This window comes from Solea senegalensis, linkage group LG17, assembly GCF_019176455.1.
Source record: "Solea senegalensis isolate Sse05_10M linkage group LG17, IFAPA_SoseM_1, whole genome shotgun sequence".
Taxonomy (NCBI): Eukaryota; Metazoa; Chordata; class Actinopteri; order Pleuronectiformes; family Soleidae; genus Solea; species Solea senegalensis.
The window spans coordinates 20482174-20506829 of NC_058037.1; the positions used below are offsets into that span (position 1 = coordinate 20482174).

General features: G+C 41.8%; 3 protein-coding genes and 1 long non-coding RNA gene across 5 annotated transcripts; 3 read left to right on the top strand and 1 right to left on the bottom strand.

Moving 5' to 3' along the window:
• The first annotated feature begins 1375 nt into the window (after positions 1-1375).
• Positions 1376-15292, top strand: bub1 (BUB1 mitotic checkpoint serine/threonine kinase). Its single transcript, XM_044049841.1, has 25 exons — positions 1376-1585; positions 1784-1843; positions 3546-3687; positions 3785-3981; positions 4652-4692; positions 4790-4866; positions 4946-4995; positions 5139-5323; positions 5408-5508; positions 5954-6351; positions 6735-6775; positions 6872-6991; positions 7145-7255; positions 7888-7969; positions 8052-8178; positions 8766-8943; positions 9047-9113; positions 9207-9501; positions 10860-11117; positions 11191-11304; positions 13190-13387; positions 13463-13620; positions 14164-14341; positions 14438-14544; positions 14805-15292. Exons 1-25 carry the CDS (start codon positions 1563-1565, stop codon positions 15001-15003), a joined length of 3507 nt encoding a protein of 1168 aa, XP_043905776.1. The 5' UTR covers positions 1376-1562; the 3' UTR covers positions 15004-15292.
• A 1412-nt stretch (positions 15293-16704) lies between these two features.
• Positions 16705-19167, top strand: LOC122784537 (lactoylglutathione lyase-like). The gene is made up of 4 exons (XM_044049842.1): positions 16705-16788; positions 17495-17577; positions 18878-19050; positions 19148-19167. Exons 1-4 carry the CDS (start codon positions 16717-16719, stop codon positions 19165-19167), a joined length of 348 nt encoding a protein of 115 aa, XP_043905777.1. The 5' UTR covers positions 16705-16716.
• Positions 19168-19852: 685 nt separating this feature from the next.
• On the top strand, positions 19853-20352 carry LOC122784382. Its single transcript, XR_006362167.1, has 2 exons — positions 19853-20075; positions 20187-20352. It is a non-coding gene; the product is annotated as an uncharacterized LOC122784382 (long non-coding RNA).
• A 504-nt stretch (positions 20353-20856) lies between these two features.
• On the bottom strand, positions 20857-23918 carry LOC122784357 (hairy/enhancer-of-split related with YRPW motif protein 2-like). Of its 2 annotated transcripts, XM_044049601.1 has the most exons (6): positions 23823-23918; positions 23485-23589; positions 23020-23101; positions 22843-22926; positions 22004-22085; positions 20857-21700 (listed from the first exon to the last, which is right to left on the bottom strand). In XM_044049601.1, exons 2-6 carry the CDS (start codon positions 23559-23561, stop codon positions 21051-21053), a joined length of 975 nt encoding a protein of 324 aa, XP_043905536.1. In that variant the 5' UTR covers positions 23562-23589; positions 23823-23918; the 3' UTR covers positions 20857-21050. The 2 variants fall into 2 exon arrangements, with proteins under 2 accessions (XP_043905536.1, XP_043905534.1); XM_044049599.1 differs by having other exon boundaries at positions 20857-22085.
• Positions 23919-24656: the final 738 nt, after the last annotated feature.

Consider the following 24656-nt stretch of genomic DNA (forward strand, 5'->3'; position numbering starts at 1 on the left):
GAGCTCTGCTCCTCTCCTGCACAACAGGGGTCTCCCGTCCCACATCGCACGGGCTGCTCGATTTCAACCTTTATTCGACAGGTGGCAGCACCGAGTCACTGTGTTTTACCCCACAGCAATTTGTTTTATCATAATACTTGATACTTGGTATGTAATTAGCCATTGCTTTGACTGTCAATTCTTCACTTGTGTTCTTATGTAAATTTAAATTTAGTTTTTTAATCCATCCACCCATCCATCCGTTATCTATCGCTTTATCCTCCACCAGTGGGTTGCGGGGGATGCAGTGCCAATCTTAGCTGACATAGAACGATCAGCGGGGTACACCCTAGGCAGTTGGCCAGTCCATAATAATGTTTTTTAAAAAATACATATTGATTGTACATATACTGTTCTTCATGGAAGATGGTTATTTCGGAATTGTTGTTATTATTATTATTATTGTTAGTAGTAGTATTGTTGCATTCACATACCACAAATAAATTGGTATGTTTTGTGGAGTAATTATTTCTGGTTTTCGGTGTAATTTATTTTTTCTGTTTTTCAGAGTAAATTTTTCATGGTTGGTTTTTCGGAGTCATTTTTTTCTGGTTTACTGAATATTTTATTTACTTAATATTTTTTTTTTATAAACGCAGATTCCTTTATTGAGGATTCTATTTATAACAATATGGACGGCTTGTTTCGTTTAATAAAGTTTTACTTTGATCTGGTTTTAAGACACTGTGAGATAGTCCTGTCCTCAGTCCTGTCACAGATGATGTTACCATTAGTCTGTCGACTTTACGCAGGCACCTGAGGACTTTGCGGTTGCTCATTCAGATCTGCTAGACATAGCAATCTTTCTTCAGGATCAGTTGGACAGATATGACATGCTCCGTGGATACGAGATGATGCATTTGAAATGTATTCAGGCTGGCTACGTGATTCAAGAGACGATTAGGAGACTGCTGAAAATAAGGGAGTCACTTGCAGGTTGGAGGTTCTCGCGAGAGTTGTCCATCATTCAGAAAATATTACTCCGAAAAAAAGAAAAATAAATACTCAACAGGAAAAAACATTAGACAGAAAAACCGGAGTTTCGTTTTTCTCTTCTTTTTTAAATGAATTTAATGCACTTCCGTAGATTATGTATCTATGAATTTAGAAAATAAGTCATAATTTGTTTTGTACATATTATTATAAAGTATTCATAAGAAAATACTATATATACAAACTATATTAAAGATGAATTATTTCTATCGCTTTAATTGACAATTTTATGTGTCCCTAATCCTCTTCCGTAGTTCTATGTTGTTGAACGTTCGACAGAGGAAAAAATGGACACGGGCCGTTTCGTCACAGTCGTGTGGGCGTGGTCTTCTTTGCTATTGGCTGAGCGCGAAATTTCAAATGTAGGAACGAGAGCAGCAGCTTGAGTTCAGTCACTGCACACAATAATAACGAGTTTAACGATTTTTTTAGTGTTTGTAAGTGAATGAACTACTTTAGTAAATGGAGTAACAACAGTTAGTCTACTGTACAGCTGGGGAAAAGATATTTTTTTTTTAAACCGGAACCAAATGGATATCAACACGTATTTACAGTAAGTTCAACACGAAACTCTCGAGCTAACCGACTGCTAGCTCTAGCGTCTAGCGCTGTTAGCTAATGTAAAAGCTGTTTTTAGCCCAACTTTAATCGTTTTTTTTAACTTATTTGTAAAAGACAGTATACGTAACGTTTCTTGACTTAAATCTGTATATATATGTGTTTTTTATGTGACTTTTTTTTGTTCTTTTAGATGTTTTGAAAGCAGGTTGAGCTCCTACACCGGAGACGACCCTCTGGATCCATGGGACAAGTGAGTGTTCTTCATTTTATTATTGTTTTTAATTTAAAGATTGTGACGCTCTATTGCTTTTATGCATTTATTTATTTTGCACCTGTGTCATCTTTCCATTTTCCATAGTCTTGTATAAAGGACCGACAAGTCTGTGTACAGCTTGTATAACAGTGAAAATTTGCTGTCCATTCAAAATAACTCAGCACACAGCCAATAATGTCTAAACTGCTGGCAACAAAAAGTGAGTAGTGGGGGTGGAGTGGCTCAGTGGTTAAGACCAGTACTCTATGTGAGAAAAACATCATGGTCACAATGGTCGCAAGTTCGATTCCACCCCTCGCTGACGATCGTTGTTGCTCTACATATAGATGCATAAGAAAATTGCCAACACCCTAAAACCATACAGCGGTTTAGGAGGAGAGTTTCCACTCAGAACAGGCCTCGCCATGGACCGACCAAAGAAGTTGAGTGTTATATCGAGAGGTTGTGTATGGAAAATAGATGTAGAAGTGCTGTCAGCATTGGACTGGAGAAGTTGAAAGGGTGGAGGGTCAGTCTGTCGGTGCTCATATTGGTCTGTATGGCTGTCGTCCCTCTTCTAAAGTTGATGCACAAGAAAGCCTGCAAACAGTTTGCAGAAGACAAGCAGACTAAGGACATGGGTTACTGGAACCATGTCCTGTGGTCTGATGAGACCAAGATCAACTTATTTGGTTCAGATGGTGTCACATGTGTGTGGCGGCAACCAGGTGAGGAGTAAAAGACAAGTGTTTCTTGCCTACAGTCAAGCATGGTGGTGGGAGTGTCATGGTCTGGGGCTGCATGAGTGCTGCTGGCACTGGGGAGCTACAGTTCACCAAGGGAACTATGAATGCTAACATGTACTGTGAAATACTCAAGCAGAGCATGATCCTCTCTCTTCGGAAACTGGGCTGCAGGGTAGTATTCCAGCATGATAACAACCCCAAGCACACCTCCAAGACGACCACTGCCTTGCTAAAGAAGCTGAGGGTAAAGGTGATGGACTGGCCGAGCATGTCTCCACACCTAAACCCAATTTGGACACTTTCACTTAGGGGTGTACTCAATTTTGTTGCCAGCAGTTTAGACATTATTGGCTGTGTGTTGAGTTATTTTGAATGGACAGCACATTTTCACTGTTATACAAGCTGTACACTGACTACTTAACATTGTAGCAAAGTGTCATTTCTTCAGTGTTGTCCCATGAAAAGATATAATTAAATATGTATAAACATGTAAGGGGTGTACTTTTGTGATATACTGTATATCTGGTGATTGATTTTCGTTCCCCACATTGAGGTGGTAAATAGCTCAGTACAAATGTGTTGTTTAAAAGGTGTAAAATAACTGTATATATCAGTCGACGTCACAAAAAGGCTGCAACGAGGGCTGAAACAGTTACTTGATTAATCGATTACTAAATTAATCACTAACTATTTTGACAATCAATCAATCAGTTTTCTGATTTTTCAGCTTCAAATGATGACTCGATTATGAAAATAATTGTTAGTTGCTGCCCGAGCTGCACCGGTTATTCAATACTAACTCGCTTTTTAAATGTGAATATCTTCTGGTTTATTTGCGCCATATAACAAAGAAAGCGTCAAACTCAGTCATTTTGTGTTTGTGGACACTTGAGAACATCATCCCAGAGAATGTTGACACATGTTTGTTGCACATCCGGCTGTGTGTCGTCCAGGTTTGTGCAGTTTCTGGAGCAGAGGTCACCTGCAGAAGGTGGCAGTGGGATGTCGGTGGTGTTCGACTCGCTGGTCCAGAGGTTTCTGAACGACGAGCGATACGCAAATGACACCAGATATGTGGACTACTGCATCAAATGTGTAAGTCTGACCGAAATGTTCCACACACTAACACACGTGTCAAAAATACAAACCAGAGTGTGTATGTGTGTGTCTTTACTGTGACTCTGTCTCACAGGCCAGTTTCTACGCCGACCCTGTGGCGCTCTACAGCTACGTCTTCAGTAAAGGCGTCGGCACCAGGACGGCGGCACTGTATGTGGCGTGGGCGCGTCACTTTGAGCAGAAGGGTCTGAACGAACAGGCCGACGCCGTGTATCAGAAAGCAGTGGAGAACCAGGCGCAGCCGGCAGACGCTGTTCTCCAGGAGTACAGGTACAGGAACATGTCTCATTTATTTGTTTTTTGAAAATTGTTCCCAAATAGTCATGGGTCATGGAAAGTGCTTGGATTTTGTGCAGTAAAGAAGTGAAGTTGATATTTAAGGTAAATGTCTCCCGTGTTTGTTACGACGCCACTTACTGTTTTATGCCCTGCATTGTAAAGCGTGTTAAGTTAAAACAAGAGCGAGTAAATGACACCGTGGTGTCTGGGGAAATAAAAATTCCAAGATCTGTCTCACCAAAGACAACTTTACAGGGACAATCACTTGTCAGCACATTCCCGTCCTTGAATTTGAGGTAATTGGTCCTGGAAAGTGCTTGAATTTGATGTCACCTCGACAGTTTCCATTGGCAGTCTCTTTCATTGTGAAATGCCTGCACATTTGAGTGGACTAGAAAACAAAGGCTTCACTTTTATGAAATGGATTTGCTTGTGTTTACGTTGCCTTTTACTCTTTTATGGCGGCAGAACTTTCCTTAACAGCAGAGTGGACCCTAAAATGAGCAGCTCTGAGACCCAAGGAATCAGAATAAACAACTTAAATGGAGTCATTGTATTTAGGTGAAATATTGTGCGAGAGTTTTGGAAAAAGTGACGGATGATTTAAAGTGTGTGATTTTACTAAATTTACTTATTCTGTGTTTTTAAATCTGCTCTGCAGACAGTTTCAGATCAGAACCAGGAGCCTGACACCAGGATCAGGTCAGACTATTCCCTGTCTTTGTTCTTTTGTTTCCTTCATTAAAATGTTCAGTAAGTCACGTCAGCGACTAACAGTTTTTTGTTTTTGGTAACGCAGGAAGCGTGGCTCCTTTACAGACGTCACATTTAACCAATCAGATGTCGTCTCACAGAGAGCCAGTCGCTCAGAGCAAGGTGTGTGTGTGTGTGTGTCTCAGATGATTGATACTCTAACGTTTGAAAGTGTCTCACACTCTTTGTCCTCTTGTTCCAGACGTCTGTGGACCTTCTGGCCAAACCACCCGCCGTTAAAACGGTCGTAACGTGAGTGACGACGGAAACCTTTCACTCCACGAATCTCTCATCTAATCATCTGTGGTTTCCACAGGTTTCTGTGACCCGTGTGAAAACAGCGACAACAACACTTAGTCGTAGATTAATCTCCTGTGTCGCCGTCTCCTCTGCAGACTCTCCCGCTCTGAGAATTCGGGCGTGACTCGCTCACACCAGGACTCCGGCGTTCACACCGTGTCAGAGTATCTGAAGGACGAGCTGCTCCGTGACGGGACTGAACTGTCCTTCGAGGAAGCTCGGGCAGCGAGGTACTTCCGTACGCTCCAGGAGAGGCAGCAGAGGGAGACGAGAGAAATGGGTGAGTCTGTGGAGCCGTGGTGCTTGGAAACGACGCAAGAAAATAAAAATTTGTTTTAACGCGTGTTTTATTCCTGTGTTGAAGTAGAGGACTTGGTGAGGAAGCAGCTGGAAGGAATACGCAGCATCAAGTCCGAGTTAGAGAAGGTCGATGGAGTTTTAGCGAACCAGCCTGCGTCACAGAAGGTCAGGTTTTATTTATTTTGTCATTAATCCTCCATCCATTTAATGCCTTATGCTTAAGACTCAAACATCCAGCTGCTTTGACTTCATGCAGTGAAAGTTTAGGGGTTTTAGAAGTTCAGTTGTGAGCAAATGGACTTCTTTTCACTCTCTCACATCAACCCCCATAGAGAAAATCAGTGATTTTAGCTCGCGGGGACACAGGAGCTGCGGTGATGTTAAAATCGCTGATTTTCTCTGTGGGCTTTGGTGTGGGAGAGTGAGTGAGTGACTGAAATGAAGGGGTGCAAATGTACAAAAAACAATTAAATCATTGTTAATATTGTAGCTAGGTAGTAAGTGCTTTCTGTTGCAGCACCACACACGGGCCTGGCATATGTACTGCAGCGGTAAACGGTCGTTTTCTGGTGAGCTTTTTTTTAAAACTGCTTGACTTCCTGTGTTCCAGGTGTGTGTTGTTGAAGCCGCCTCCTCTCTGGTCGGTCATCCCACCCAGCAGCCGCTTGGTCGCCCCCCTCGGCCCTGGAACCCTCTGAGCAGCAGACGCTCTCTCGGCTTGACGTTACTCGCCAAACCAACCTTCATGCAAGACGCCGCCGTCCATGAAGGGAACCACCCCGGACCTGCGGACACGAGTGATCTGAGCGCGGAGGTATCCCAGCATCCCTCTGTCCTCCCTGACAGGAGCGTTCATTTACAACAACCGGCACTGAATCCAGCACCGACGCATCCCGCGTGTCCCCGGTCAGAGCAGGAGAACCAGCCGCTCCACAGACCCGTCTCTGCCCCCACACCTGTCCCTGCTTTGGTTCAGCCCAGCAGCTGGGAACACAACCACACGCACCAGTGAGTACTTTAGTGTTGAAACTGTATCATCTCTAACAAAACAATTGTCTGGTTGTATGAGGTACTTGTACACTCATTTTTTACATATAAGTAACTGAGTGCTCCCTCTGCTGGACATGATAAACATGTCCAACCAAAGACTTGGCTAATAAAATCTACCTCAGTTTAAGTCAGTTTTCACGTCTTTATCTCACTGTGAGACACTTTTCCAACAGTGTCCTGTTGGAAAAGTGTCTCACAGTGAGATAAAGACGTGAAACGTGTTCTGATGTGTCTATGTGACATGTGTGTTCTATGTGACATAGATTTTATTTGTGTCTGTCTGTGTAAACCCTCCACCATTTCTGCACTGTCTGAGTTCTTGTGCTGTTTCTCTTCCTCAGTGACGTCAGTCAGCTTCAGGAGCCTGAAGAGAAACTGAACAGTAAGTGAAGCTGCAGCTGACAGGAGGCTTCACCACTCAGCCCCCGTGACTTCTCCTCAAACCTTCTGTGTATGTGTGTGTGTGTGTGTGTCACAGTGTCACAGGGAGGCTCGGTCAACCTTTCTCACGTCACTCCTAACACTTCACTGGGCTTTGTTCAGGCCACACCGTCCAGGGTGCTGCCGTCACCCACGGTCAACACGCGGGAAGCACTGGGTGAGAAGAACTGTCCTCTCTCTGACTGGCTTTCTGTCTGTCTGTGTGTGTGTGTGTGTGTGTGTGTGTGTGTGCGATATCAGCACACACTGGAGCTGCGACGGAGACGTTTTGTGATGTCCTTTAATCATGTGCTGTTGACTCTCTGTCCAGATTTGATCATGGACATGTTCCAGGCTCCGACGCTCTTAGAAGATCCCTTTGACGACTCGTCAGTTGTCCACGCCGCCGAGAGAGAGTTTGAGAGCAGATTCCAAAGAAATGGTGAATATGATGGAAATGTGTCCAGCGTCTGATACAAACTTTTTCACATGTTACCTGAAGGCAACTGGGACGTTCACTGACACGCTTTTTTTTTAAGGTGCGGCCTCGCCGCTCGATGTCACGTAACGCAACAAACAAAAGCTCCTGATCCCAGGTCTAATCCTGACATTAGAAATCCATGTTCCTGGGTTTAATCCTGACATTAAAAGTCCATGTTCCTGGATTTAATCCTGTTCCCTCCCAGTTTTAAACCAGATTTCAAAGATCCACATTCCCAGGTTTTATTACGGACTTTAATAATCCACATTTCTGAGTTTAATCCTGAAGTTAAAACATCCATTGTTCCTGGTTTAATCCTGACATTAAAAATCCATGTTCCTGGGTTTCATTTTTAACGTAAGAGTGTCACATTCCCGGAGGTTAATCCTGAAGTTAAATATCCCAGTTAACAGGTTTAATTTTGATGTTCAAATGACGTTAAAAATCTTAAATTCTTGTGTTTAATCCTGACATGAGAGCCTTGTATCTGGGTTTAATTTTAAATTATTGATGATTCCATGTTCATCCTGGGATTGAATATCCGTGATCCTGGATTTAATCCTGAAGTTTAAGTTTATTTGTATAATTTCCAGGAGGCTCCTCCGTGTCGTCAAATCCCCCCGCGTCCGCTCCGTTCACCATCTTCCAGGACGATAATGACAAAGAAAATGCCAGGTAAATATGGAGTTACCTCCTATGTTATTACTGGAAATAAAAGCTTTGGATGAATGTGAATAATGTTCTTGTGGTTGTTCAGTGCTCCTGCTGCTGCTGTTGCTCCTGCTCCTGCTCCTGCTCCTGCTCCTGCTCCTGCTGTGGTGGAGAAGCTTAAACCAGCCCGAGCTCTGGCTGAAATCCCAGTGTCAAAGCCAGAAAAACCTAATGTGAGTGTCAACAGAACTGGATTATCATAACTATAAATTTAGTTTTTGTCACAACAAAAGAAACATTTGCAACATTGAATTAATTCAAAAGTAACTTTGATTTTAGCTTCAGGATTTTCCTCAAGTTTAGTTTAGATTTAGTTTTGTTCTATAAAACCACTCACTCTCCCACACCAAAGCCCATAGAGAAAACCAGTGATTTTATCTTCACAGGACACAGGAGTTGTTGATCCACTGCTGCCTCCATCACGGAGTTCATATGTATTATTTTGTCACTTCGGCTTTTGAAAAACTTTGTTCAGATTTAACTCAGTGACACAAAGTGACCACACGAGGCAGCAGTAGACCAGCAGCCCCTGTGTCCCCGCCAGCTAAAATCACTGATTTTCTCTATGGGCTTTGGTGTGGGAGAGTGAGCGGTTTACAAACTTCCGTTTCCTGTTGGAAAAGTCAGTCTCACAGTGAGATAAAGACGCGAACGTGTTCTTAAGATATCACAGACTTGAGCTGACGTAGATTTTTGTGATGCAAGTCTTTTATTTAGCTGCTAAAAATCTTTGTGTGCGTTTTTTTTCTTTTCTGATCAGGAGACTCCTCCAGATCTGATGCCGGATGAGAGCGCCATGTGGGGAGCTCGCTACAACCCCCTCAACTCTCTGGCCGCGTGTCCCAACAACACCACCGACTTCGCCATGTTGGCCCAGTTTGTCTCCACGCCCTTCACTCACAAAACGCCCTTCAGCAGCAACTTCTATCCAGACCGAGGTACCTGCGCCTGGCCTGCGCCTGCACATCCAGAAAATGTTGTGAATAAATGTCAAAATGCTGCACTTTGTTTGGCTAATCCACTTTGTTTTTCTTGTTCCAGAAAACACCTGCGACGGCAGCGAAGCTGACGACGACGCTTTCACCAGACATCAGCCCAAAAAACTGAGGTAACTGTTGTGTCGTGTGTGTGACGAGCACAGTTGGACGACGTGTCCTCGTAACCGCGGCAGCCTGAGACCTCTTTGTTTATTTTTTTTCAGTCCCATCATCGAGCAGAGTCCGTCCGAGGAGACGCTCTCTGAGACGGGCGCTAGTCGACTCGAGGCATCCTCGGTGAGGCGCGGCACCATCGTCGGCGAGGGCCTCGCCGCCACCGCCAGCCGGCACTGTCTGAGCAGCTCATCCATCACCATGGTGCAGCCGCCGCCTCCTGCTGTCCTCTCCTTCAGAGACCACACACTTTGTCCCACTGAGTCCTCCAGCACCAGAGCCAGCAGCTGGGAGGATTTCAGCAGCCCTGAGCAGGCGCAAAAACCCTCCACACTGCCCCTGCAGGTAGGAATGAGATGACACGAGTGATTCACAACATTATGACTATTGTTTCTGTAAAGGGTTGGTTTTAGAATGTGTTTTTTATTATTTATTTGAATAATTAAAACCTGTTTCAGTGATTTTTTTTTTTCTTCCAGCTTCTTTAAAGTGAATATTCTGTGGTTTCTTTGCTCCATAGAACAAAGAAGTCATGAAACTGACCTTAATCAGTCAATAATCAGAAAATATCAATAACATATTGTTTTTCTGAAATAAATCTGTCTTCAAAATAACTAAAGTTCTTTTATGTTCCACCTAAAAACTTTCCTCGTCCATTCAAAAAAGGAAAAAAGTAGAAAATATTCACATTTAAGAAGCTGAAAAATGACAGAAAGTAGAAAATATTCACATTTAAGAAGCTGAAAAATTACAGAAAGTAGAAAATATTCACATTTAAGAAGCTGAAAAATGAAAGAAAGTAGAAAATATTCACATTTAAGAACCTTAAAAATGACAGAAAGTAGAAAATATTCACATTTAAGAAGCTGAAAAATGAGCGAAAGTAGAAATATTCCATTAGAAGCTGAAAATGACAGAAAAGTAGAAAATATTTACATTTAAGAAGCAGAAAATGAAAGTAGAAAATATTCACATTTAAAACTGAAAAATGACAGAAAGTAGAAAAATATTCACATTTAAGAAACTGAAAAATGACAGAAAGTAGAAAATATTCACATTTAAGAAGCTGAAAAATGACAGAAAACTGAAAATATTCACATTTAAGAAGCTGGAAAATGACAGAAAGTAGAAAATATTCACATTTAAGAAGCTGAAAATGACAGAAAGAAAATATTCACATTTAAAGAAAAGTAGAAAATATTCACATTTAAGAAGCTGAAAAATTACAGAAAGAAGAGAAAATATTCACATTTAAAGCTGAAAAAAAAAGAGAAAAGTAGAAAATATTCTCATTTAAGAAGCTTGAAAAATGACAGAAAGTAGAAAATATTCACATTTAAGCTGAAAAATGACAAAAGTAGAAAATATTCACATTTAAGAAGCTGAAAAATGATAGAAAAGAAAAATATTCACATTTAAGCTGAAAATGAAAAAGTAGAAAATATTTAGAAGCTGAAAAATGAAGAAAATATTCACATAGAAGCTGAAAAATGATTCATTTAAGAAGAAAGTAGAAAATATTCACATTAAGAAGCTTAAAAATGACAGAAAGTAGAAAATATTCACATTTAAGAAGCTGAAAAATGACAGAAAGTAGAAAATATTCACATTTAAGAAGCTGAAAAATGACAGAAACTGTTTCATTATTTAAAAAGTTTGTGTTGTGAGTGATTATATGAAATATCGTGTCTTTCTCTCCGGAGGCGTCTGAAGAGACTTCAGTCCAATCAAAGACGGAGCCGTTTAAAATCATGGAAGATGAGGAGGAACCCGCTGAACCGGACCAGAACCAGAAGCCAGTCTACGATGTTCCCATGAGTCCGGACTGCGCCCTCAAACCAGACTGGATGACCATCAAAAGTCCTGAGGCTATGGTCCAGCCGGACCTGGACCTGGATGTATTCCTGAGTCCACACAGACCCAGCACCGTGAATAGAACCCAGGACGTCCACATGGTCAGAGCGCTACGGTGCCGGCATGCCCATGAGCCGCCCATGACTCGGGCGGCGCCCGGCGTGTCCATGGGCCTTGGAGACGCCCCGGCGGACTGGAAGCCTGCGGCTGGTGTCGGACCCCTGGGACAACGACCTGGTCTGTGACCTGCTGACCTCACTGACCCCGCCCCTCACGCCTCTGCTCACCCTGGCGGTGCAGCTTTAACAACATCTGCGAAGATGACCTTCAGCATTGGTGAGCTGCGGGTCCGACTCCCGCCTGACGCTGTTCTGGTTCCGGTTCTGTCGCGGCCAAACTAAAAATGTTTTCACCTCCACAGAAAGTGGCTCATGGTCGAGGCTGCGTCTCGGACAAGGAATTTGCCACGGTTTGGGGCTGACCCCGTGACCTCCAGGAGGATGGGCGGCTCAAGGTCAGGAGGACGATGATGATGATGATAGAATGGAGCACACTCGCGTGTTAAATATGTCAAACACAAATGTAATGGTTCAGGATTTTGAGATGAATCTGTGTGAGCGCCCCCTGCTGACACACAGAGGCCCATTCTCAGTGAACACGAGACTCGAAACTAGAAAATATTCACATTTAAGAAGCTGAAAATGACAAAAGTAGAAAATATTCACATTTAAGCCAAAGTAGAAAATATTCACATTTAAGAAGCTGAAAAATGACAGAAAGTAGAAAATATTCACATTTAAGAAGCTGAAAAATGACAGAAAGTAGAAAATATTCACATTTAAGAAGCTGAAAAAGACATTTAAGAAGAAAAATGACAGAAAGAAAAATATTCACATTTAAGATGAAAACAGAAAGTAGAAAATATTCACATTTAAGAAGAAAAATGACAGAAAGTAGAAAATATTCATTTAAGAAGCTGAAAATGACAGAAAGTAGAAAATATTCACATTTAAGAAGCTGAAAAAACAGAAAGTAGAAATATTCACATTTAAGAAGCTGAAAATGACAGAAAGTAGAAAATATTCACATTTAAGAAGCTGAAAACAGAAAGTAGAAAAATATTCACATTTAAGAAGCTGAAAATGGAAAGTAGAAAATATTCACATTTAAGAAGCTGAAAAATGACAGAAAGTAGAAAAATATTCACATTTAAGAAGCTGAAAAATGACAGAAAGTAGAAAATATTCACATTTAAGAAGCTGAAAATGACAGAAAGTAGAAAATATTCACAGAAAGTAGAAAATATTCACATTTAAGAAGCTGAAAAATGACAGAAAGTAGAAAATATTCACATTTAAGAAGCTGAAAATGACAGAAAGTAGAAAAATATTCATTTAAGAAGCTGAAAAATGACAGAAAGTAGAAAATATTCACATTTAAGAAGCTGAAAATGACAGAAAGTAGAAAAATATTCACATTTAAGAAGCTGAAAAATGACAGAAAGTAGAAATATTCACATTTAAGAAGCTGAAAAATGACAGAAAGTAGAAAATATTCACATTTAAGAAGCTTGAAAAAAATATTCATTTAAGAAGCTGAAAATGACAGAAAGTAGAAAATATTCACATTTAAGAAAAATGCTAAAAATATTCACATTTAAGAAGAAAATGACAGAAAGTAGAAAATATTCACATTTAAGAAGCTGAAAATGATAGAAAATATTCATTTAAAAATGACAGAAAGTATAAAATATTCACATTTAAGAAGCTGAAAATGACAGAAAGTAGAAAATATTCACATTTAAGAAGCTGAAAATGACAGAAAGTAGAAAATATTCACATTTAAGAAGAAAATGATAAGAAGTTGAAAAATGACAGAAAGTAGAAAATATTCACATTTAAGAAGCTGAAAAAGGTCAGAAAGTAGAAAATATTCTCATTTAAGAAGCTGAAAAATGACAGAAAGTAGAAAATATTCACATTTAAGAAGCTGAAAAATGACAGAAAGTAGAAAATATTCACATTTAAGAAGCTGATAAAGGTCAGAAACTAGAAAATATTCACATTTAACAAAGTAGAGCAGTTCAGGAGAAATGCCAGACCTGGCAACCCCTCATGTGCCACGCAGACAGAATGTATTTTTAAATGAACTGCCGTCATAAATGGATGTTTGAATTCACTCTTTGTGTATTGTGTGTATTCATCGACGGCCTCAGGTCCAGAAACCGGCCAATCCCTGGGAGTTTTACATCCACACTCAGCTGGACACACGTCTGTCCCCGGATGTCCGCCATCTTTACGGCAGCGTCCGCTCGGCTCACCTCTTCCACAACGCCAGCGTCCTGCTGGAAGAGCTGCACAACTACGGCACCCTGCTGGTACCATCGACCTCGCTGTCCCTCTCTGTCCTTGTCCCCGCCTCTCTGTCTCTGACCGCTTGTCTTTATTTCCAGAACGTGGTGAACATGTACAAGTGTCTCAGTGACAAAGTGATGCCTCAGCCTCTGGTCATCTACTTCACCGTCTGCATCCTCCACATGGTGGAGCTGCTGCACAGCGTCCACATCGTCCACGCCGACATCAAACCGGACAACTTCCTGCTGGGGGAGAGGTAACCTTCGCCGACCACGACCTGAAAACACTGACTCAGCAATAACTGACTTGCATTTAAACAAAAACGTGGTCCTCGCTGGTGTTTTTGCTTGTTTGAAAACCTTCGTTCAATCACTGGTTTTCTATGTGGAGGGTTTTTTTTGTTTGAGTAAAAAAATAATTTTATCTAATTAACAAAACGTCAGTTTAAGTCGACCATATCTTTAAGCACATGTTCACGTCTTTATTGTAACCGTTAGAGCGACTTTTCCAACAGGAAACTGAAGTTTATAAACCGCTCACTCTCCCACACCAAAGCCCACAGAGAGAATCAGTGATTTTTGGCATCACAGCACACAGGAGTTGTCGATCCACTGCTGCCTCCATCACTCAGTTCAAACAGTTTACTCTTTAATTTTCTGCATTTGAAATCCTCAATTCTGACTTGTATAAGTGACACAAAGTGACCACACGAGGCAGCAGTAGACCAGCAGCTCCTGTGACCCCGCGATGGGCTTTGGTGTGGGAGAGTGAGTGATTTACGAAACTCACTGTGTGTCAGGTTCCTGGAGAACAAGTGCTTCGACTCGGAGAACGTGGACCACGGCCTCGTCCTCATCGACCTCGGACAGAGCATCGACATGACGCTTTTCCCACAAGGCACCGCTTTCACCGCCAAGTGCCTGACGTCGGGCTTCCAGTGCACGGAGATGCTGAGCGGGAAACCGTGGAACTACCAGGTAAAGAGGCGGCGACATCATCGCTGTGTGGCGTCACCATAGAATAAGAATCTACAGGAGATGACATGCATGTTTTTTTTTAATTTTGTTTTCCAGACGGACTACTTTGGAATCGCAGGGACCGTTTACTGTCTGCTGTTTGGGACGTACATGCAGGTGACCAACGAAGGCGGAGTCTGGAGAACCAACGCTGTGTTCAGAAGGTACGTCATTCATCCGTCGCGAGGTCTACGCCTCCTTTTCCTACCGTCAATTATTTATGTTTCACGTCTTTATCTCACTGTCAGACGGACTTTTCCAACAGGAAAGTGAAGTTTGTAAAGCACTCACTCTCCCACACCAAAGCCCATAGAGAAATGGGCTTTGGTGTGGGAGAGTGAGTGCTTTACAAACCTTTGTTAGCTGAGGCAGCGCTGTCGTGTCGGCCATGTTGTTTATTTCCCCTGAAACTCTCCCGTGACAGAAACCCTCACAGCGACCTCTGGCTGCACTTCTTCGACACGCTGCTGAACATTCCAGACTGCGGCTCCCTGCCCAGTCTGCGGCGCCTCCGCGGTCAGCTGACCGGCGTCCTGCAGCAGAGCTACAGCAGCAAACTGTCGACGCTCAAGAGCCGCCTGGTGGTTCAGCTGCTGGAGAGCCGGAAAACCAACCGCAGGTGACGACAGCGGCCACCGCGGCGACGACTCCTCCTCTTCCTCCTCCTCCTCCTCCTCTTCATCTTATTTTTATTCTTATTTTCTTTAAAACAGATTCAGAGAAATCGGTGAAGGTTTAGATTCAAACGTTACAGCGCGTGTTTTTAGTTTGTACTGAATTTGTACATATGAAAAATGTAATTATTATTTAGTTTAGATTTTTACGTTTATCAGATTCTACATTGTTAAAAGTTCACAAAGTGAAAATTGTTTGTTTTCTTCTCTGAAAAAGAATAAACTTTGTGTTGAAGTATTTTAAAGAAACTGTTTATTTTTCACATTTCATAAAAACGAACATTTGCAGATTGTTTTCCCCCCGTGAGGATTCGTCTGCCTCGACTCTTTAGTCGAGTTCAGTCCAAGATGACTTTAACAACACGTTTAAAAACAACACTCTGAAATTGACACTCAATTCTTTGTCACATCACATTTTATGACACTGAATTTTTAGGTTGAAATTTGACTGAATTTTTGGAGACAATTTTTTTTGGACACTTCATTTTTGGAGACATTTTCAAGGCATCAAAGTTTGACACTGAATTTTTAGGTTGAAATTTTTGGAGAACATTTTTTTAGTCATCAAATTTTGGAACACTGAATTTATTTTTACGCTTAAAAAAATTTCAGTGCTTTAAATGTAATGGCTTTTAAAATTCAAAGTCTGATTTTTATTTTTTTAAATAAAATAAATAAATTCAGTGTTAGAAATTCAAACGCAGATTTACTTCCACACATTCTCCGCCTCCTTCAGCTGAACACAAACCTGTTCAGACCTGCAGCCGCATTCCTGTGCCTTACACACACACACACACACACACACACACACAGGTTCCCGTGTGTGCGTGTGTGCACTTGTCTTTATACCTTTGTGGGGACATTGTCTTGGTCCACAACCTTTAAAGGGCTTTTTCAGGGTTACGGTCAGGCTTTAAGGGTAAATGTGATAGTTAAGGTAAGGGTGTGAGGTGAGAGACACTGTCACTGATGTGTCTTCACAGAGACATGAAAACCAGTTTGTGAGTGTGTGACTCACCTGTGCTGTGGGCGTTTTTGTTCTGTTGAGATTGAAACTGCACATGGTGCGTTCACTGTCTGTCGGAGAAACCTGAACTCTGACCAAAAATGTGTTTCAGAAAAGGACAAATACGTCCGCTATGAAATAAACAACAGTAAAATCAGCTGGAGGTGAAAAGATTTAAGTTGATTTACGTGAATTTAACCGGAAGTCACACAGTTCAAACATGAGACCTGCGAGTTTGTTCTCAAAGACATTTAAAGGCACAGTGAGTAAAACCTACATTAAATTATGTCAGTTTGACAGAAGTGAAACATTTACAGAAGAGGATTTGGGCCAAATCTTTAATTCTGAGGTTAATGTTTTTTATTTTTTTAATTTTGTTTCCAGAAACATGAATGATCCTTGTTCTATTTTTAAGTAAAGTTTACAATCACATGATATCAGATGCTAAAATGTGAATATTTTCTCATTTCTGTGATTTTTCTGCTTCTTTAATGTGAATATTTTCTCATTTCTGTGATTTTTCTGCTTCTTTAATGTGAATATTTTCTAGCTTCTGTGATTTTTCTGCTTCTTCAGACTGTACGAGCTGCACGTGAAGGCAGCAGCAGCAGAAGAATGAGTGTGTGTGTGTGTGTCTCAGAGTGTGGGTGTGTGTCATGGAGGGCAGAGGTGGACTGTCGGACCAGGCTGCGTCCGATGTCTGCACAGACGCTGACCCAATCACCAAGGTAACGACAGTGTGACCTTATGTGTCTGTACTTTCAGTGAATTAGACTGATGTCTATCCATCTGCCGTGTGTGTGTGTGTGTGTGTGTGTTGTAATGTCAGCTCTGAGCCTGGTGACAGTGTCTCCAGGTGTGCAGTTACCTGGACGCTCACAAACTTTGACTCTGAAGTCTCTCAGGAGGTTTTCTTTCTATTGTTAAGAGAGAAAAAGGACAAACTCACACAAAAAACTCATGTTAAAGGGAAAGTTCATGTTTGTGTGAGTTACAGCGTCAACCAAAGAACAGACAAACAGGTTTTAGTCTTTAGGCTCACTCTCCCACACCAAAGCTCATGGAGAAAATCAGTGATTTTTAGCTCACTCAGACACAGGAGCTGCTGGTCGACTGCTGCCTCGTGTGGTCACTTTGTGTCACTGAGGTCAATCTGAGTGACAGTTTAAAAAGCCGAATTGACAAAATAAGACATTAGACTTCAGTGGATCAACAACTCCTGTGTGTGTGTGATGTTAAAATCACTGGTTTTCTCTATGGGCTTTGGTGTAGGAGAGTGAGTGGTTTACAAACGTCAGTTTCCTGTCTTATTTTCTGCTGCGTCATGATTCGTCCTCACCGTCAGGACGTCTTTGTCTCTTTTAAACTTTGACAATTCCTTTGTTGTGGTTTTGTTCTCTCTCTCTTGTTGTCATGACGACTGTGTCTCTGCAGGACTACATGATGCAGCAGACGATGCTGAGGGTCAAAGATCCGGTCAGATCTCTGGACTTCTACACCCGTGTCCTGGGAATGACGTGAGTCCCCGACCGGATCCACATTTAAATGACTTCATTTAACGATGTCATTTAACAACTTCATTTAACGACGTAATTCAACGATGTAATTTAACAACTTCATTTAACGACGTTATTCAACGATGTAATTTAACAACTTCATTTAACGACGTAATTCAACGATGTAATTTAACAACTTCATTTAACGACGAAATTCAACAATGTAATTTAACAACTTCATTTAACGCTAATTCAATGATGTAATTTAACAACTTCATTTAACGATGTCATTTAACAACTTCATTTAACAATGTCATTTAATGACGGAATTTAACAACTTCATTTAACGACGTTATTCAACGATGTAATTTAACAACTTCATTTAACGATGTAATTTAATGGCGTGAATTTAACAGCACTGTTTTAGCGTGAAATTCAACGATAGCAATTTAACTTCATTTCCGTTCGTTTTAACAACTTCATTTAACGGCGTAATTCAAGCAATGTCATTTAACAACTTAATTTGCGTGAGAATTCAACGTGTAATTTACAGCTTCGTTGCGGCGTAATTCAATGATGTAATTTAACAACTTCATTTTAACGACCAAATTCAGCGATGTAATTTAACAACTTCATTAACAACATAATTCAATGATGTAATTTAACAACTTCATTACTTGGCGTATTAATTCAACAATGTCATTTAACAACTTCTGTTTACTTAAAGTAATTCAATGATGTAATTTAACAACTTCATTTAACGACGTAATTCAACAATGTCATTTAACAACTTCATTTTAATGGCGTAATTCCAGCGATGTGAATTTAACAACTTCATTTAGCGACATGAATTCAATGATGTAATTTAACAACTTCATTTAGCGGCGTAATTCAGCGATGTAATTTGGCACTGCTTCATTTAGCGATGTAACCATTTAATGGCGTGAATTTTGCTTAACTTCATTAACGACATAATTCAACAATGTAATTTAACAACTTCATTTAGGCGTTATTCAGCGATGTAATTTAACAACTTCATTTAACGACGTAATTCAACGATGTAATTTAACAACTTCATTTAACGTTGTAATTTAATGGCGTAATTTAACAACTTCATTTAACGTTGTAATTTAATGGCGTAATTTAACAACTTCATTTAACTACGTAATTCAACAATGTCATTTAACAACTTCATTTAACAACAGTCCCCTGGTGGAATACGCTAGTAACACATGTGGTGCAGGCGAGGTGGCAAACAGGAAGTGGATCTCCGGCAAACACACACACACACACACTGACGCCCCCCTGTGGTTTTTTTCAGGTTACTGCAGAAGATCGACTTCCCCTCGATGCGATTCACCCTTTACTTCCTGGGCTACGAGGACAAGTCGGACATTCCCGCCAACGTCAAAGAGAGGACGGCGTGGACTTTCTCTCGCCGAGCGACCATCGAGCTCACGCAGTCAGTCGCGATAACAACACACACACACACACACACACACACACACACACACACACACACACACACACACACACACACACACACGTCACAGAGTTTTGTTGTGATGGTTATAATGTTTGTGTGTTTCAGTAACTAGGTTCAGAGTCTGATGAAAACCTGTCGTATCACAACAAAGCACCGCAGGGGTTTTGAGTGAGTGTGTGTGTGTGTGTGTGTGTGTGGGTGGGAGTGAGGTGGTGAGTGAGTGAGTGTGTGTGTGTGTGTGTGTGTGTGTGTGTGTGTGTGTGTGTGTGTGTGTGTGTGTGTGTGTGTGTGTGTGTGTGTGTGTGTGTGTGTGTGAGTGGTGTGGTGGTGGTGAGTGAGTGGTGAAGTGAGTGAGTGGGAGGAGTGAGTGAGTGAGTGGAGTGAAGAGTGAGAGTGTGTGTGTGTGTGCAATGACAATAGAATCTAATTGAATCTCATTTTATTCAGTGTTATTAAATGACACAGTCGGAGCTGCCACAGAAAAAAAGACTTATGTTATAAAATCTTCGTCAGCTCAAGTCTACGATGTCTTAAGAGCGCGTTCACGTCTTTATCTCACTGTGAGACAGACAGGAAACTGAAGTTCGTAAACCACTCACTCTCCCACACCAAAGAGCCCAGAGAGAAAATCAGTGATTTTAACATCACACACACAGGAGTTGTTGATCCACTGCTGCCTCCATCACTAAATGTCTTATTTTGTCAATTCAGCATTTGAAAATCTTAAATTTCATTTATTGTAAGTGACACAAAGTGACCACACGAGGCAGCAGAGGACCAGCAGCTCCTGTGTCCCCGCGAGCTAAAATCACTGATTTTCTCTATGAGGTTTGGTGTGGGAGAGTGAGTGGGTTTTGTTGTGTGCCAGGTTCAGACTGAAGTTGTGTCTTCCACATTTAAAAAAAACCAGGAACTGTCCCTTTAATCTTGTGTCCTGTCTCAGGTCACATCGGCGTCTCCGTCCCCGACGTTTCTGCCGCCTGCAGAGTTTTTGAGGAGCGTGGAGCCACGTTTGTCAAGAAGCCAGACTCAGGTTGGTCTTTGTCTTCTTTGCTTTTGCTTCACAAGTTTCCACCAGGAGGTGGCGCTCTGTGTGTGTGTGTGTGTGTGTGTGTTCACTGAGGCAGCGATTCCTTCTCCTCAGGGAAAATAAAGGACCTGGCCTTCATTCAGGATCCAGACGGATACTGGATCGAGATTTTAAGTCCAGACAACATGGTCACCTTGATGTCACCTTAAAGAAAGAGCCTGCGTCTCCTCTTCTGTTCCTAATGATGTGATGTTTGTAAAAATAAACCTTCAAATGACGACTCCTTTGAATAACATGCTTAAATACACATTATTATTGTTAATAACAGCGATGACATCATCTTTATTTTTTGGCAAAATCACAGAAAGTTAGTGTGTTGTCTTTGGACACACGTCACACATGTGACAACTCTTTTATTTTAAAACACACAAGAGGATTTGTTACGGACGCTTTAACCGGAGAGTTCAGGTGCTGACTGTGCTGTGAGCGCCCCCTGCTGCCGAGAACCAGCCCCAGACCAAGAGGCTCAACATGGCAAGGAAAAACTGATTTTATCCACTGAACCTCAAGGAAAGTGAAGTTTGTAAACCACTCACTCTCCCACACCAAAGCCCATAGAGAAAATCAGTGATTTTAGCTGGCGGGGACACAGGAGCTGCTGGTCCTCTGCTGCCTCGTGTGGTCACTTTGTGTCACTGAGGTCAATCTGAGTGAAGGATGTCAGTGGCCGATTTAACAAAATAAGACATTTGAATTTAGTGATGGAGGCAGCGGTGGATCAGCGGCTCCTGTGTGTGTGATGTTAAACTCAGTGGTTTTCTCTATGAGGTTTGGTGCAGTAAGTCGAACATGTTGTGAGCAGCAGGCGGCGCTCACGCTGCGCTCACGCTGCGCTCACTTCTGTGAGTAAACCAAACAACAAAAGCTTCCCAGGTGGAGGTTTTGTTAAACTGCGAGTTAGTAAGCAGAGGTCAGAGGTCAGAACGCGCCGACCTCGGTTCCCCATGGCCTGTAGGGTTTAGCGTTGTGAGTCTGTGAAGAAGAGGAGGAGGAGGAGGGAGGGAAGAGCGGGAAACCTCCGTGGAGCGTGATGGGAAACGATGTCGCTGAGAGGGAGAGGAGGGAGGTGGAGAGAGGGGCGGGGCCACACGGGAGTACCAGGGATGAAGAGGAGGAGGCTGGCGAGGAAGAGGAGGTGGAGTCTGGGTGGGAGGGGTAGGAGGAGGTGACACTGGGCTGTGATAGCTCGGTCGGCCTTTGGGGGGCTCCACCTCCTCCAGCATTTGGCAGAACAGGAAGTCCACTCAGTCCGTAGGAGGTGGCGGTCGGCATGTGTCGGAGCGCGGCGGCCCAGTGATGAGGGTGGAGGGGGTGAGGGAAAGTGGGAGGCGGCTGATGATGATGATGATGAGGATGATGTTGTGGAGCGTGGGAGGCGACCGTCAGGGCGGCGGCGGCGTCACGCTGTGAGGCACAGGAGGCCAGGTGGGAGAGGAGGCGAGAGCGCAGGGGGTCGCCGCCGGAGTCCACGCCCTCAGCGGCGCTCAGGTAACGGGAAACCTCCGTCAGACACTCCCTGAAACCCAGAGACAGGAAGTCCAGGGCCAGAGCGTGGGTGTCAAAATAACCTTCACACAAACAAACGAAGAAGAAGCAGAAGCCGTCAGTGTCTACAGAGCCGGGGGAAAAGTGGGGGGCGGAGCTTACAATGACTAAGCTCTGCCCAAAAGCCTCCCCTGCTTTATCACCTATCACTCTCAACTGAGACCAGTCATTTACAAAATGGACGCCAGTGTATTTGTTCACTGACGCTGTTTTTTTACGAATAATTTTAATGTTTATAATGAAAAACCCGGCGGATCCAGTACTGAACCCTGTGGAACGCCACAGCAAATGAGTTCCCTTTAGCTTTGATGTCCATGCGCTGTTACCTTTTCCTGCAGTGAGCTGCAGCATCTTCAGGTGGTCCACGGTCATCTGCAGGATTTCTGCTTTCTCCAGCTTCACTGAACCCTGATGAGACCAGGACCAAGGTCGGAGTGAGTCACGGGACTAACGTGTGCGTGTCCCACAGACTTCAAAATAAAAGTTTAGGTTTCTGTTTGTCCATGCTAAAACACAACCTTACAGATTTCATAATAAAAGTTTAGGTTTCTGTTTGTCCATGCTAAAACACAACCCTACAAATTTCAAAATAAAAGTCTTAGTTTCTGTTAGTTCTTGATAAAACACAAACCCACAGTTTTCAAAATAAAAGTCTTAGTTTCTGTTAGTCCGTGCTCAAACATAACCCCACAGATTTCAAAATAAAAGTTTAGGTTTCTGTTAGTCCATTATAAAACACAACCCCAAAGATTTCAAAATAAAAGTCTTAGTTACTGTTAGTTCGTGATAAAACACAAACCTGCAGTTTTCAAAATAAAAGTCTTAGTTTCTGTTAGTCTATGATAAAACACAACTCCACAGATTTCAAAATAAAAGTCTTAGTTTCTGTTAGTCCATATAAACACAAACCCACAGTTTTCAAAATAAAAGTCTTAGTTTCTGTTAGATAAAACACAAACCCACAGTTTTCAAAATAAAATAGTTTCTGTTAGTCCATGATAAAACACAGACCCACAGTTTTCAAAATAAAAGTCGTAGTTTCTGTTAGTCCATGATAAAACACAAACCCACAGATTTCAAAATAAAAGTCTTAGTTTCTGTTAGTCCATGATAAAACACAACATGGACTTAAAATAAGAATGAAAATATTTAAAACATGAATCACCTGTTTCTCAAACGCTGTGGGGACGAGTCTCCGTAACTCAGACAAACTGTTGTTGATTCTGTCTCTGCGTCTCTTCTCAATTATCTGATCAGTCAGTGAATGAATGAATGAGTGAGTGAATGAATGAGTGAATGAGTGAAACAAACAAAAACATCAGTCTTTTAAAAACATCTTTACCCCTCTCCGTTTCTTTCTCGCCATCACTTGTGTCGTCGTCGTCGGTGACGAACCACATCTGATCATCCTGACCTTCATCAGCCTGGAAATCAACGTATGTATGATTTTATTATATTTATTTATTTATTGAAGCATTTATAATGTGTTTTTATTATTAATTAAATGAGAACAATTTAACAGTAAAATGTTCATTTAATTCAGAAGAATCATAAACCTGTGTGTGTTCACTCTAATTAATCTAGTTCATTTAATCTCATGTTTAAATGACACCACTTCTCTTTTTCTCTAAATATTATCTTTTTTTTTAACGATTCACAGACAAGTTCAACATTTTGGCAACAGACAAAAACATTTTTCCTCATTAAATGATTGGCTTTAAGATCTCTTTAAGAAATGCAGTGTTCGTAATTCTTTATATTAAATAAATGTGGAAAAGACGCAGAAAGGAGAATAAGGCGTTCTCACCCTGGATAAACGTTCCTGTCACCGTCCACGTCCACGTCGCTCTCCGCTGAGCTGCTGTCCTCACACGGACGCTTCATGGCGACCAGACCCTCGAGCTGAGCTCCTCTGTCAACAACAACAACAACAACAACAACAACAAAGGTCAGAGAAGCACATGCACACATGTGCAAATACAATATCACACATACATTTACAGTGGATTTTTCTTCAGTTGAATCCACAATTTGATCATTTTTGATGGGTTTCTCTTGTGATGCAGTATTTTTGAAAACAAACAAACACATGTGTACGTTTGACAGCAGTAAACAAGTAAACAAAGAGAAAGGACAAAAACCCACCTGTAATGGGTGAACTAATTTTCTCTGCTCAATAATCCTTCACCGTGGCCTCAGAGACGACTGACACTCGACTGCTCGCCGCTCTGTCTGTGTGTGTGTGTGTGTCTGTGTGTGTGTGTGTGTGTGTGTCAGGCTCCGTGGGAAAACTCCAGCAGCAGCAACACACACACACACACACACTGGACACGCCCACTTCAACTCAAATTTGAGAGAGTTTAGTTTGGACTGGTTCTTCTCTCCTGATAATAACTCCTGTCTGATCCAGTGTGTGAGTGTGCGTGAGTGTGTGTGTGTGAGTGTGAGTGTGAGAGAGAGATTATATAAGGCAGCAGTTTTCAGATTGAAAAGTCAAATCTGATCATTTAAACTTACTCTCACTCCCGCTCACTCTCCCACACCAAAGCCCATAGAGAAAACCAGTGATTTTAACATCACACACACAGGAGTTGTTGATCCACTGCTGCCTCCATCATTAACTTCTAATGTCTTATTTTATCAATTCGGCATTTGAAAATCTTAATTTAGATTTATTTAAGTGACACAAAGTGACCACACGAGGCAGCAGTGGACCAGCAGCTCCTGTGTCCCCGTGAGCTAAAATCACTGGTTTTCTCTATGGGCTTTGGTGTGGGAGAGTGAGTGGTTTACTAACGTTAGTTTCCTGTTGTAAAGTCTGTGTCACAGTGAGATAAAGACGTGAAACATGTTCTTAAAGCTATCGTCGACTTAAACTGAAGTAGAGTTTTAGTGGTTCATAGTTTTTACTTTTTTTCAACACACAACACCACAAGTCTAATTTCAAAACTTTCATCTGTGAGTGAATAAACCTGTGAT